Genomic DNA, 14,347 nt, shown 5'->3' with positions numbered 1-14,347 from the left:
TTATCCAACAGAAATGAAGTAAGGACGACCAGTCAGTTTTTAAAATTTCTGTGTCTATACACGAAGAGAAAGGCTTTGACCAGTTAAACGACTGTCAGCTACACGATGACTGCCGTACATGTTTACAACAAGACAGACGCAAGAAACTGGTCTGTTGTTGTTGTCTGCCATTCAATAACAACGGACACGCACCTCACACACAACCCGATATAGGCACCCAGACGCGTCTCCAAAATTAAATGAAAGAAGCCTGGAGATGTAATAAAAACGGATAAAAACATAAGCAATATAAGCAGAGCAACAGATACACCAGATTTTAATTTTAATTTTGATAGACCTGACGATGATAGAATTGTATATCGAAACATGTCGTCAATTTTAAAATGTAACAATTTTATGTGAAATTTTATATGATTTTAACAATAAGCTTGTGTAACGACGGAAAATAGAAGTACTGTACTTTCAGAACTCTCTACTTCAGAGGACGGAATATTTCATGCAACTCACCTTGAATGACTTAAGTAGGCTCTCGTTGTACAAGACGTAGCACCCGGGGACACACAACAGGACACATGTACTCTCGCCTGTGCGTTGCCACAGTCCTAGAGAAAAATATATAGACGATCTTATATCACGCCAGACACAAATGCCTATAAGTCAGGGTCATTATCTAGAGCCTCGTATTACCACCACGAAAGCTTCAACAACTCTTTGGCTGTCGAATAAATCGAGAATTAAACCAAACACAAGCTGAGACGTAATATCAAAATGGCCGGCTGAAGCCCCAACTTACGTAAAGACTGCGTACATCCGCGCTGTACCGAAGCAGGAGACAGACAACCGGGAAAAACTCAACTTGTTCGGAGAAAACAAGTTTCGCGGAGCATGCTGGGAAAGGCAAAGATGAAAACCTCATCCAACGCGTGTCGGCAGAGATGACTAAGGGGCAGATAAAATTATACGTCCAGTAATAAAACACTAAAAGCGAAAACTCAATGATTTAATCGAATGAAACCAAATCGCGGGACGGAGGGTCAGTCTCAGACCGTAAATGGTCGTAGAGAATAAAACAAGGATCGAAAAACATAAAATAAACGGCAGCGTCCTCTGTGCGGGAACATCGGGACCCACCAAAAGCGCCGTCCCGCACAGAGGGCGCAAGAGGTTATTTTGCTTTAAGAGGTTTGTTTTAAGTTCCTATGACCACTTAGCGGCTGGGGTTGAGCCCCCCTGTCGGTATTATTCCATGTCAATTACTGCTCTTTCGCTGCTGGTACAATTTTCGAATTTTGAGTGGTCCTCTTATTATACCTAATCTTACTATGCTCTTGCTATATCCCCTAGACAAGATCTGTTGCCAGGTGGGTTAGTCGAAAGAGTTGAACGACTCGCCTCACCCAAAAGGTCCTGTTTTTCGTAGCGTGCGAGCGCAAAGCCAACGAGTTGGACTCGTCCGACCCGGACGGTTCTTTGGAACCCGGCGCCCGGGCCATTGACCGGAGCCGGGTCCGCTCCTCTGCTCGCTCAAGAAACGGCCTGGGCCTCCACCTCCCTTCGTGGGGCGCGGGGGTTAGGGCGCGGGGGTTAGGGCGCGGGGGTTAGGGCGCGGGGGTTAGGGCGCGGGGGTTAGGGCGCGGGGGTTAGGGCGCGGGGGTTAGGGCGCGGGGGTTAGGGCGCGGGGGTTAGGGCGCGGGGGTTAGGGCGCGGGGGTTAGGGCGCGGGGGTTAGGGCGCGGGGGTTAGGGCGCGGGGGTTAGGGCGCGGGGGTTAGGGCGCGGGGGTTAGGGCGCGGGGGTTAGGGCGCGGGGGTTAGGGCGCGGGGGGTTAGGGCGCGGGGGGTTAGGGCGCGCGTTTTGAATTCTGGTTGTGGATCCTATGTGGGATAATATGGGGATTTTTGGTGGGGAATCCTGCAGGATCGTGGGTAATATTATGTGGTGAATCCAGGGGAATATCCTGGGAATCATGGGTTGCGATCGTGGGAAATTCTGTTGGAAATGTTTGGTGGCAGATTCTGCTAGATCTGGGTAGGGAATCCTTGGTGGGGATCCTAGGAAATCTGTGGGGAATACTAGGATGGTCATGGGGAGTCCTGGTAAATCCGAGGAATCCTGGAGGTGATTGTCTTCGGGGATCCTGCCGTGGTCCTAGAGGGCAGTGTCCAGGGAATCCTGGGGTCCTAGGGGATGCTGTGGTTCCTGGGATATGGTGATGCTGCAGGGATCCTGAGGGGATGGTCCCGGGGGGGGGGGATCCTGGGTAGGTGTGATCATGAGGGTTGGCCCAAAGAAGGGAATAGCCCTGGGAAGGGGTGCGACTGGGGTAGTGGCCCTGGGGTGGCTGGCTAGCAGAAATATTGGTGAGAAGGTATAACCTTGAGATTTTTTAAGACCAGTATCCTTGACCTATACGTGACCTCATTTTGACATGAGTATGGTCAATCAGGTATTTACCGTTTGGCATAAATACGTATGACCTTGAGAATTTTAAAGACCTCTATCTGGCAAACTATTGGGGCGATCTTGTCTTGACTTTGTCATGACCTTGACCTAACAGTGACATCAATGTTACAAGATAATAATCACTCTGATAACTGATGAAGATGTGAGGGCGAAATAATGTACAACAGTGGTCCCCAACGCGGTGCCCGCGTTGATACGGAAAGAGGTTATACTGAATAATAAAGGCCGTTCAACCATGAACATTATAAAATCAAAGCACAGATCTCGACTTACTGACGCCCATCTTGACGATTGTTTGCGAGCAGCAACATCATCCTACTCTCCCAAATTTGTAAAACTGGCCGATAAAATGCAGCGCCAAACATCACACTAACTTCCCACTTGAGTAATAATAATTGTACTTATAAAAGTACGTATTTTTGATTGCGTGGTTTCTTGTATCAATAAACGTCGTGTTGTTTTGTGTATTATTTGGTGTCCATATCTTATTTGTCCAGAGAAAGGAAAAAAAAGGTTGGGGACCACTGACGTAGGGCAATACATGCCAAACATTATCATCAGTGCGTTTGGTGTAATCACGCACGTCTGCTGATATCGAAGTTTCAACGTTCCTACGTGCGGATATCCGTATATCCCATGTACACACAAGATCGAGATTAGATACATTTCTTTTGTACATTCATGTATGTCTGATGGTACTCATGTTGATATGGGTTGCCATTATCCACACATTGAAGGCAGATTCATATTTATTTATGACGGACTTTGCCACAGTACGTATGTGTTTGCCGTGTGGTATTCTACGTCCATACAGCATCCAGTTGATGTGATGTGTCCAGATGGGGGGGGAGGGAGGAGGTCATAAATGCAGAGGGAGTTAAAGAGAGAAAAGTAATGCCGCACCAGCTTGGCCCAAAAGTAATATTCTGAGCAAAAAATTTCGAAAACGAATTCCCACAGTGGCAAAGCGTGACTTTTTCAAAAGTGTTGGCCAAATCCCACTCCGGGATGGGGGTCAGGGGAGTTGAAACTTTGGCAGTTGAGCTTTTGGATCGTAATTTATCTTCCATGATGAACAATTAAGTGTTAGCAGTCGAGGTTTGGCTAACATCTTAGCTTGGTAGGTCATGTAATCCCCTACTTACCCCCTCAAACCAGAACTATATTGTAAGATTTGAGGTTTCCACAGCAGATATTGTTTCTGTCATAATTGCGTTTGCGCAAATAGACTGGGAGCTTACGCCTGAATGAGGTACCCATCAACGCTTGTAGGGGGAGGTATTCCCATGTGTCATTTCAGATAAATCCATTCAAACAGCACACCCAAGTTACTGCTATTCTTATGGGCACACGCTCCAGAAGCATCTATACGTTAATGTGATTAAGTCAAGGTTGTTTACAATGTCTTCCGTGGTTTAATGCGTCACTGGGACATACGATTGTGTGGGTCGTATTAACCCGGTCAGTATCGCACTCCATTGCAGCATGCTGCCACTACAAACAGTCCTACATATCGGGTGGGATATCTAGTTGCTACAGGTTTCAGCGTGAACTTGTAACTTAATCAGTACACGAACTGTAAAGAAGTTCTTGACATAAACTCGCACAGTCCTAGGACAATGGATGTAAAATAAAATGTCATACCTTTAGTTGCAACGAAGGTAACTGTTGCGAGTAGCGCCAACTGGGACAATCATAATTAATAAGAAAGCTGGCCATGTCGTTGACCGATTGACTAACTAACTAGATGGCTTACCGAACCCGAAGGTTCATCACCGAATTAACCGAAGCCCTCCACCGGACCCTGTCCTGGGCCAACAAAATCCAGTCTCCTTCAACTCCTATCTCCCACAGATCCCGCCTGACATTATCTTCCCATCTACGTCTAGGTCTCTCCCCCTCAGGCTTCCCGGTGCACACCTCTTGCCCCATCCATGCGCGCTACATGTTCCACCCATCTCATTCTTCTCGACTTAATCACCCTGACAATACTGGGAGAGGAGAACATCATTATGCAGTTTTCTCCACGCCCCATCGTCTTCCCTCCTAGGCCCAAATATCCTCCTCAACATCCGATTCTCAAACACCTGCAATCCGTGTTCCTCCCTCTGAGTGAGAGACCATGTTTTGCACCCATACAAAACAGGCAAGATTATTGTTTTGTATACTTTAATTTTCAGGTTCTTAGAAATCAGACGGAAGACAAAATATTTTGGACTGAGAAGTAGCAAGCATTTCCGGAATTTAGTCTCCTCCTAACTTCGTCGTGAGCATCATTTTGAATCGTTTTTGTTGTTCCCAAGTATTTGAACTTTGTCACACTTTCAAAGGATTTATGAGCCACCTTAATGTCTGTCGGGTACATCATCGTGTTCACAAAAGCCCGCCACCGGGGTCTATCCTGAGTCAGTTGCATCCAGTTCACTCCATTGAGACCCATCTCCGTAAGATTTGTCTTAATGTTATCTTCCCACCTACGCCGAGGTGTTCCCTTCAGGCCTTGTAAACTTTCAACTCGCCCTAAAAACATCGGCTGAGGAGCTCGTCATGCATTTTTCTCTGTTATCCGTCCCACTCCCGTTTTGGGTCCAAACATCTTCCTCAACACTCTGTTCTCAGAGCTCCTCAGTCTATGTTCCTCCCTCAATGTGAAAGACCACGTCTTGCACCCATAAATACTTTGCACTCAATAATAGCAATCATTCCCCGGATTTAATCTGCTGATGTAGGAGATAATGAGAGGGAGATTCTTCAATATTTATTCTTCTAAATCCGGAATAAAATTTCTTTCAGTTCCCTAAAACGCTTTAATAATGTCGATGTATCAAGAGATGAAAAGTTTTAGAATTATTGTTCAGAATATAAACCCCACTTCTTAAGATCCACATATTTTTATTAAGATTCTGGGCCACGAAACAAGTTTAATTCTTTGAAAATTGTAAAATGTTAGTTGCCTACTGGAATATTCTTTTATTATAAATGTTGCCGTGAACAAACAGAAGTCATTACTTGAAATTGTGTTAAAAAAGTTTAATTCTCTTACACGAGTTCACAAATGCAGACGAAAACATTAAATGTGATGAACAACAATATTTATAATTAGGAATTCCTTACCTCAAACTTTGTTCAATTGTAGGAGACCACGACGTCCACGGGCAAAGATCAGTTTAATCAAAATTAATATGGAGAGAGTGGAGGGCGGTTTCACAGATTTCTTAATAATTCTTATATAAGATAAGAACTTGTGATATTCTATATTAGTAAGAATTACCACAAACAACATATTCCCTCCACCTAACATTTACCTGGGCAATACTCATTACAGCTGAATCTAAACGGTGACAAGCCGCTGCATCCAGTCTGTATTTCACGGTCACCAACTCTGAAATGACAAATGTTCGTGTAAAAGACAGATCAATGAAGATGTCACCTTATATTTTAAACTGCGACAGTAGTTCAGTCTCTTGTGTGGAAGGAAACAATCTTGGATGAAGATAAGTGCAAAATTCCTCTGACAGCATAGCCGAGTTTCCAGGAAATTCCAAAGTGCAATGGCCGTGACATTCCACATGAAACCAGATTCATTCAGAATGGAGTTGCCTCTTTCCACATCCTACGTCATTAGGAACCCTGCATATTCCAAACTGCATTACAACACTGATATTTAAACACCGCAACCTATCTGCTGTCACACCACAGCGACCAGAATGGCATATCCAGATCACATCAGGTGTTCCGAGTAAAGGTGACAATTCTGAAGAAAAAGTAACACACACATCGCGAAGACAAGTTTACTGCAATTACTGTCATCATCATTATTGCCATCTTCTTATTCCAAACATCTAATCTGCCATATGCAACTTCCGTGCTTTCAGTCAGCAATGGAAGTGTAATTGCAATTATCCGGGCTTTTGCATATTCGAAGGTGTGCGCAAGATGGGTTCCACGAAGTCTCACAGCAGACCACAGGATTCAAAGGAAAACGATTTCTTCTGAATTGTTGGAGCGTTTTGATGCTGAGGGAGAGATCTTTCTGTCCCGGATCATTACAGGTGACGAAACCTGGATACACCACTTTGAGCCGGAGACAAAAAGGTAGTCAATGGAGTGGCATCATCCTCAATCACCGAGAAAGAAGAAATTCAAGTCAACTCCCTCCGCCGGAAAAGTCATGATGACTGTCTTTTGGGACAGTGATGGGGTCATTCTTGTGGATGTGATGCCAAGAGGTGCGACCATCAATTCAGACGCGTACATTAGGACCCTGGAAACCCTCAAGAAGCGTTTCCGACGAGTTCGGCCTCACAAGCATCCAGCAGAAATTTTGCTCCTGCACGACAATGCACGCCCTCACACAAGTCCGAGAACCCGGGAAGAAATCACCAAATTTGGTTGAACGGTGCTGCCCCATCCACCCTACAGTCCAGATCTGGCACCCTCCGACTCCATCTCTTTGGGCCACTTAAAGATGCTATCCGCGGAACAAGGTTTTAAGATGACGAGAGCGTTATTCAAGCAGTGAGGACCTGGCTACGTGCACAGGACAAGAGCTGGTACCGGCAAGGCATGCATGCACTTGTTCCACGCTGGCGTAAAACCGTACAAGTTGATGGGGACTATGTGGAAAAATAGTATGTGTAAAGGAAACATTGATTTATATTGTCACTAAATTTGAGCCATCTTGAATAAATATGTTCTGAGGAAAAAAATGTGGGGCATTACTTAATGAGCGACCCTCGTACAAACGTTCTAGGCTACACTTCAGCAAGTTGTCAAATGTCACTTTCATAAATTACAAAGGGACCCTTTTCCCCCGCCCAGTAACGTATCCAACGCAACGAATTATGGTCGTATTACGTAGGAACATGGTGGGTACAAACGAAGTCAAATCAGACGACAAAACGATGAAGTAAAGCAAACGCGAAAAGCCGTTCAATATGACCTTCGTGACTGTGTGTTCGTAAATAATTTGTTTCGGCTACGGTAAAAAAATGATAATTTCCTTGTTAACCAAAGCAACGCGCCATTCATTATGCTAAACTACGTTCAATTTTTCTGCTACCCTTTTTAAAACAATCCGCACACCTACGCCCACATCTTGGGGCAGATTTTTATTCAAAGTCTTGGTTACTCGTATGGTCACATTTCCAGCAATTACAGAACCAGCAGACAACTGCCTGCCTTCTCTCTCTCGCTCCACACCCAATTCACATAACATGATGGAAGGATGACTGTAAGTGCTAAAGAAACTGGCAGGGTGCTGGGGCCACCAACCCGGTCGCAAATACTCAGACATTCTGTACTGTGGACGTGGGGATTCCCCACTAAGTAAAGGAGAGCCACCAAAAATTTCTTACTTTGAGGAAACATCTCTCCATGACACCAGCAGCAGCACTCTCAATGTAACAACTTTAACAAGTAGAAACACAACAAAATAAAGAAAGCAATTCTACAAAACAATATTTTGTATCTGACATTACGTCAATAAACAGTTTTACGAGATGAGTTTTAGTGCACGCTGATTACTGAATTGCCAGCATGTCTACACGAGAATTTCTGATTGTGGTCACAATGTTTATTAAGATCCCGGGACCCCTTCAACATCATGATCGTATGTTGATTGACTACCCAATAACAAGATCAATAAAACGTGCAACAAACAAAGCTACGTTCTACCTCCAAGAATCATACGCAAAGGAATCTTCACTCACAGACGGCTCGAACATCTAATATTTTAACAAACATCCTGCAAAAGAGCTGTACCACTTAAAGTCCTCTCCCTTCCATTTCAGCACGGATTCTTACAGTAGTAATAAGTTCTAGAAATGAATGGAGGGTAGACACGGGTTTCGTATTGTATGCATTTCCTTCCTGATTTCTGCCCTCTAAAAAATAACTGAGGGTTTTCGTGGGTGCGATATGGGAGCCCAAGATGAGAGGAAGGAGGGGTTATGTAAAAATATATTTATGAGGGAGCAGCCAAGGTGGTCAACCAACACCAAACAGACATCATATATCATTTCATTTCCAGGTCAACAATCTTTAACCAAACTAAATGGTCAATAACTTCAGCCTGTCTCTCTCTCTCTCTCACATACACAAAAACACAATCTCTACATTCTTCCTATAAACAATCTGACTGACAACACTAACAAATTAGTCTTTCCTAAGCCAAGAACTCTTCACAACCATTTTACAGACATAAAATAACAATCCTGACAACACCAGCACTGGTACATTGTGACCCACATAAGTGGCACTGCCTTTCTATACTTGGGTCCAACCCACCACACCACTCCTCATTCCTAATGCAAATCCCCTTACCCCACCACCAACCACGGAATATACCAGAAGTAATACTGAGCCTCATCACATGTCCATGAGACTGACACCTGACAACTCTCAACTTATGGTTAAGTCTCAAAAAAATGGAACCTCTGACAGTCATCTCCATTTTTGCAAGCAAATCCAAATTCATAACGAACACCACACCACAAACTTACAAGTTTTGTAACCGATCCCCTTGCTCAACACAGGATACTCTAAACTTAAGCACAAGAACAGAAAATATCCCGGCAGCTCCGGTCACTGTGCACATCTCACATGTAACAAAACCTTATCACAAATAGTCACCACCCTCGTCTACAAGCTACACCTAACCTCCAATTTTGATGTCCTATGAACAATATATTCACTAGAGACTCATGAATGCCTCTAGCATACCACAGATACTGCAATAATGCCAATCCCTCACCACATTTACGTCTTTCAACATATCAAATCTCACGCTTAAAGTCACAACATCTAAAGTACCTAATAAAATTGGACAGACTCATCTCTCTCACACGACAACCACATCAAATACATTCTAATGCTCATGTACTCACACAACGAATGCCTGGTTCAGACCGATATCAGTCTCTTGCGGATACGAGGTTCCTTCTTTGTCCCAGCAGGTTTAATCTTCTGACATCAAGTCGGTCTGCCAACTGTTGCCGCACGTACTTCAACGCTTCTCTGGCCGGCAGTACGCGGGTCACGTGGTGCTCAGTAGAATCTGAAGGATCATTCTGTTTCTCGTAATCTGCTACTCCCAGAAAGAGAAAATACATTCACATTCAAGAAATCAAGACATCACACTCTTCTAAGAACACACAGTTTTACTTCACCAAGCAGTTAACACTCCTACCTTAGCCAATGAACAAGCACCTTACATTTTCAGAAGACAAATTCTGTCAAGTTCATTACAAACCCATTCACAAGTTAACTTTAAATACGGGTCACGACAGTGTCACAACCAGCGACCTGACAAATTCTGAACTCCCTCGCTTACAGATTCATACTGGAGCCTTTCTTTCCTCCCCCCCAGCAAATTTAAAACATTCGCCAAGTGGGCCATTATTCCACACGTCATAATACTGCAACTACAAACTCTACAACTCACACACATCACGTCAGACCCACGCAACTTCCGTTGCCACTGATTCAGTGGATATTTTACGAACAGTTCGCTTGCCGTCTGTTTGGAGCCGAGGATGTTGATCGCTGTCTCCAAGAAAAGAACAAGTGCCAGGTGTCCCGGCTTACAAGGCTCCCTCTCCTCGTGCCCCATTATGACAGCAAGGGAGTCTATAAACACCAGTCGGTCCATGCCCTTCAGGTTCGCCTGTTTTGATGTCATGGAGAAAGGACGTAAATGAAAGATTAAGAAATGGCAAGCCTCTACCACACAGCCAACATCTGTAGCACTTCTACTACTAAGGTGAATTCAACCGACAAGGGGCAATTAGATTTATTTTCCATATCACCATCAGTAATGCCACTTTATAATACCTTCTGGAAGCAAAGGTGGAAACTTCACCGTCAGTAATATAAATTGTTTCAATGTTGAACAATCTAAATTTATAAAACTGAACTCACCAGCTTCCTGTGATATCGCCACCATTGTGTAGTGACACACAAGGAACACCGTCGTAACTCTTTCATGGCTGCAGCAACAAACACTCCTACCAACATACACAACAGGCCTTACTGGCTTTTCCAGACATGAAGCAGACGCTTTCAACAAGTTCACATACTAAATGTGGTTTTAAGAGAGATTTCAGGTTCTCACAGTGGTCGTTGGGTTCTAACACCACTTGGACTTACAGAAAACCAACACCGATTATGGTTTTTAAACATTTAATGGTTCGCTATATCAGCTGAAGTTATCCTTGTGACTAAGCGCAATGCCATGAGGCAGTGGGAGCATGGAGGTAAACTCCATGCATTCTCAATTATAGAACTATGTGGAGGTCAGCCTCAAAATGTGGTTCCTTAAACTGGCAAAGAAAAATCACGTTCTTCATTGTTTCTTTGTAGTCTCAATAGAAGAAATAGACAAGTTCTTCATTTCATTAAAACCATTTGCTACTTTTCAGGACAAAAGGTCTTCTCATTTCAATAATGGCATTATAATTCAGAGAAGAAGTTTATTAAACAATTTACTCAAATGGATGAACTTGCCTGTGACTGCCATCTGGTGAGTGGCTCTGGCTTGCTTGTCCTGCAATCTGAACGGAATCCCATGGACTGCGGAGATCTCCACATGTGGATCATCAAAACTGCAACAGCGAATCACAATGAGTACAGATAATTACACTCACATCCTAATGTCCAATGGTCACAGCAGTGGCCAATGCAGTAGCTGCTTCCTAAATCAGCAACTGATGTAAGAGGCACAGAGCAAATGGGAAATCTGGGTTTATGATATGACAAAGAAATACATTACTTGTAGAAGCCTCCTGGTACTGGCAGGATACTAAACACAAACTAATTGTGATACAGCCTCTAACGGGCTCACTGTACCAGTAAATAATGAGTTCTGGGTGCTCAGAGAAAAATCTATACCAGTGCCTCATAGACTGCCTTGGGACTCGCTTACAATTCTGCGAAGAAAAGCCAGTGATTAACAATCTGTTATGTCATGTTAGTACCATCAGGCTGGCTGTACACTTTTTTAATATCAAGAATGAGGTTAGTTTGACAATATTCTTCTGCCTCCAACTGCTCTTATATACCTTGGACAGGAGAAAAGCTGCTGCGCTCTATTCTCATCATCATTAAAATTCAGGGATGCCACCAAGAAACAGCAAATTATTTCCCAGCACTGACGACGGTAGAACGGATCCGTCGTGCTTGACTTCAGAGCACTAGATGCTGTCTCCACGACCTGGAAAACACAAGCAACAGTTTCAAGTTATAACGAGTAAGGGAAGTCAAATGTTTTAGTTACAGTAACTTCCACGCGGCATTGTTATAATACTTTCACGTACTGCACTTACTGTAATACTCTAAACACCTTTTCTCCACATCAGGGCGCATGTCATATTTATTTCCAGAAACTTTGGGTTTCATGGACACCTAGACTTTTATTTTGTACGTAAAAAACGAGTTTGACAAATCTCAACAACACTGAAATAAAAATTAACTACAAGCATATAATTTTTGTATAGTCTATGCTAACCCTAATAAACTTTAAAAAGGAACATACTATAGGCGTACCAAGTTATTTAATAATCTTCCACCAACAATTAAAACTCTAAATTGTGATATAAATGTATTCAAGCCTGCACTGAAATTAGCTTTCATACTTGAATTGCAAAATCTTAAGGTTATGTACATTCACATGTGAAACACGTCCTTGCATTGTGTCAAAAGTACCGAGGTTTACGTATATTGAATGAAGTCCTGAAGTTTATGTTTACTGTATGAAATGACTTGCTCTGCATCCCATGGTTTAGTCCTAAGAAGGATCTATGGAATGCAAAGAAACTCTACTCTCTAACATACCTGAATAATGCAATTCCTTATCCAAGTCACAAACACTCCAGGTGCTTCGTTCTGTCTCGTTCTTCACATCTCCAACTCCAAAAAAGCTGCTTCCCCATCACGCACACAACTGATCTTGCGAAACGCTGATATTCAGACAAATTGGTCTGCCATGTCTTCGTTGATACCTGTCCACACACACTACAGCTACAGTTCACACGAAAGTTGCTACTCAGCACATCCCCTGATCTCAAACTCCTCTTTGAGACAGACTAGGCACTCCCACTAAATCTATAACAGTACACCTCCTCGGAAAGCAAGGTATATAATCGCACGAGGGCCTGAGGTCTTCCTTGTGGCATTGTGAGGCATCATACGAACACCCCATACTTGGTCACTAGGAATCAAAAGTGGGCAACTGTGGTGTGTAACCAACATTACAACCTGTAACCCTAGCTGCTTACTTCTACCTTCTTCACTGCGATAAGCTCTTTAATTTAAATCAACAGCTACTGAATTTCCACATGCAAGTCACAAAAACAGAAGCTGCCACCACGTGTCGGTGGGTCATCCCAACCGCATCGACTGATGAATTGTGTCCATCACGCACAATGGTCATGTCAGCTACCGGAGCAAAGTCTTGCTACCTCCGTAGTAATGATGGACTCGAAACTGCATAACGGCTGAAGTATCCCATATGCTTGCATTCACGCCTACCTGAAACAAAACCATGTACAGAAATAAACATCCGCATTGAGAGACCAGTATTAATTCTTACTACGAAGGCACTCTACACCACATTAATAACCTACTGGCAACTAATCCGGCCTTTCGTGCAACCAAAATATTTCCCACTTTACGTACTTCACACAGGAGAAAGATGACAAACATCAGTTCAAATAAACTTGCAAGCATTCGAAATATAAGAGAGTAAAGCTGCACTCGACTGGGCATGCATCCTACCATCACGCCGTCCGAAGTAAACAATAACAGCAGAGCAGCTGCGCCATTTTCTCGCACGCAGGGACGGCAACGTCTGAAAAACAGCGAACACATCCCGCCACCGGCGCAGCATGAGGGATATTCAATGATCAATATGTGCGCACCCTGACGAACTGTCCTGTCATCTACCGACAATACACCTGAGGTACATGCCCGTCCGCGAACACTACACGGCACTGCCGAACCAAATGCTGACTGAAATACCACTCAAAAGACTGTAAAATTATGAAGACCTCAAACTTTATTCCGTGAATACCATTAGTGACACATCTTCTCCTTTAAAAACGACAGGAAGTAAAGAAAAAAATTAAGGCGAAACGAGCTACCAATTTCGCCTATAAGAAACCAACTACCAATCACTTCCATAACCTCAAAAATCATAAAATAATTTATGAATCCAACCACACCCAATAAACTACAGCTCAATCAACTTAGCACGAAGCACTACGAAACAAGTAGCCCACAATTTGCATCTACATCGCCTACATCCTAGGGCACATTTGTCACATAACCTGTCGGTCGACGTTATGTTACTGCACAGAGCAACCTTCGACACCCTGCTCAGATTGATACCAGACACAAATCTTGAATACCTGCACGTCTACCTATAAATCACCCAGTGAAATCGTCCACGTCCTTTCCAACACGAACTTATCCTCGTCACATTTCATGTTGGCACTCAAGACATCACGCAAATTCAGCACCGACATTCTCCCTGCGCGATAATTTCTCACAAGTAATTTTGCAGAAGGGCGAAAACGTCTCGCGAGCTGAGTCATTTGAAAAGTACGACCAACATCACCTATAAGACACCAACTAATAAACATTTCCATAACCTAAATATCTTCCGTCATTTATGAAAACAGGTGGGATTTCGTAAACTACAGCTCAATGAACGAAGCACTATAAACGATTATTGCATATGTCGCCACTACACAGCCCCTCTGCCACCAGGTTGTACTTCACAAGCATCTATAACACACCCAACGACCCAGCCCACTGGTGGCCGTACTTCAACAACACCAACTTCCCTTCGTCAGACTTCATTTTGGCACATGCAGCAATCAACACTTA

General features: G+C 43.6%; 1 protein-coding gene across 5 annotated transcripts; it reads right to left on the bottom strand.

The window, feature by feature from the left end:
* Positions 1-446: 446 nt before the first annotated feature.
* On the bottom strand, positions 447-13,309 carry LOC147871308 (transcription-associated protein 1-like). 5 transcript variants are annotated; one of them, XR_015532464.1, is made up of 8 exons: positions 13,136-13,305; positions 12,293-12,988; positions 11,521-11,672; positions 10,967-11,064; positions 10,382-10,467; positions 9,349-10,127; positions 5,767-5,843; positions 447-602 (listed from the first exon to the last, which is right to left on the bottom strand). XR_015532464.1 is itself a non-coding variant. In XM_087339994.1 (7 exons), the coding sequence occupies exons 4-7, from the start codon at positions 10,977-10,979 to the stop codon at positions 9,498-9,500; spliced, it is 300 nt and encodes a 99-aa protein (XP_087196120.1). In that variant the 5' UTR covers positions 10,980-11,064; positions 11,521-11,672; positions 12,293-12,988; positions 13,136-13,309; the 3' UTR covers positions 8,467-9,497. The 5 variants fall into 5 exon arrangements, 2 of the variants coding, with proteins under 2 accessions (XP_087196120.1, XP_087196118.1); XR_015532462.1 differs by lacking the exon at positions 447-602 and having other exon boundaries at positions 5,467-5,843; XR_015532465.1 differs by lacking the exons at positions 447-602; positions 5,767-5,843 and adding an exon at positions 5,884-6,215.
* Between the last annotated feature and the right edge of the window lie 1,038 nt (positions 13,310-14,347).

Source organism: Zootermopsis nevadensis, unplaced genomic scaffold (genome assembly GCF_977971745.1).
Source record: "Zootermopsis nevadensis isolate Lab colony 2312 unplaced genomic scaffold, Znev_1.0 Znev_ptg000059l, whole genome shotgun sequence".
In the NCBI taxonomy this organism is placed as follows: domain Eukaryota; kingdom Metazoa; phylum Arthropoda; class Insecta; order Blattodea; family Termopsidae; genus Zootermopsis; species Zootermopsis nevadensis.
The sequence above is the reverse complement of the archived record's forward strand: the minus strand, read 5'-3'. Positions and strand labels throughout refer to the sequence as shown.

Bases quoted from the DNA above. Each gene is read 5' to 3' on its own strand.
- LOC147871308 (XM_087339992.1), bottom strand. The intron at 10,128-10,381 runs GTGAGTTCAGTT...ACATCAAAACAG, and splicing joins GGCGATATCACAGGAAGCTG to GCGAACCTGAAGGGCATGGA.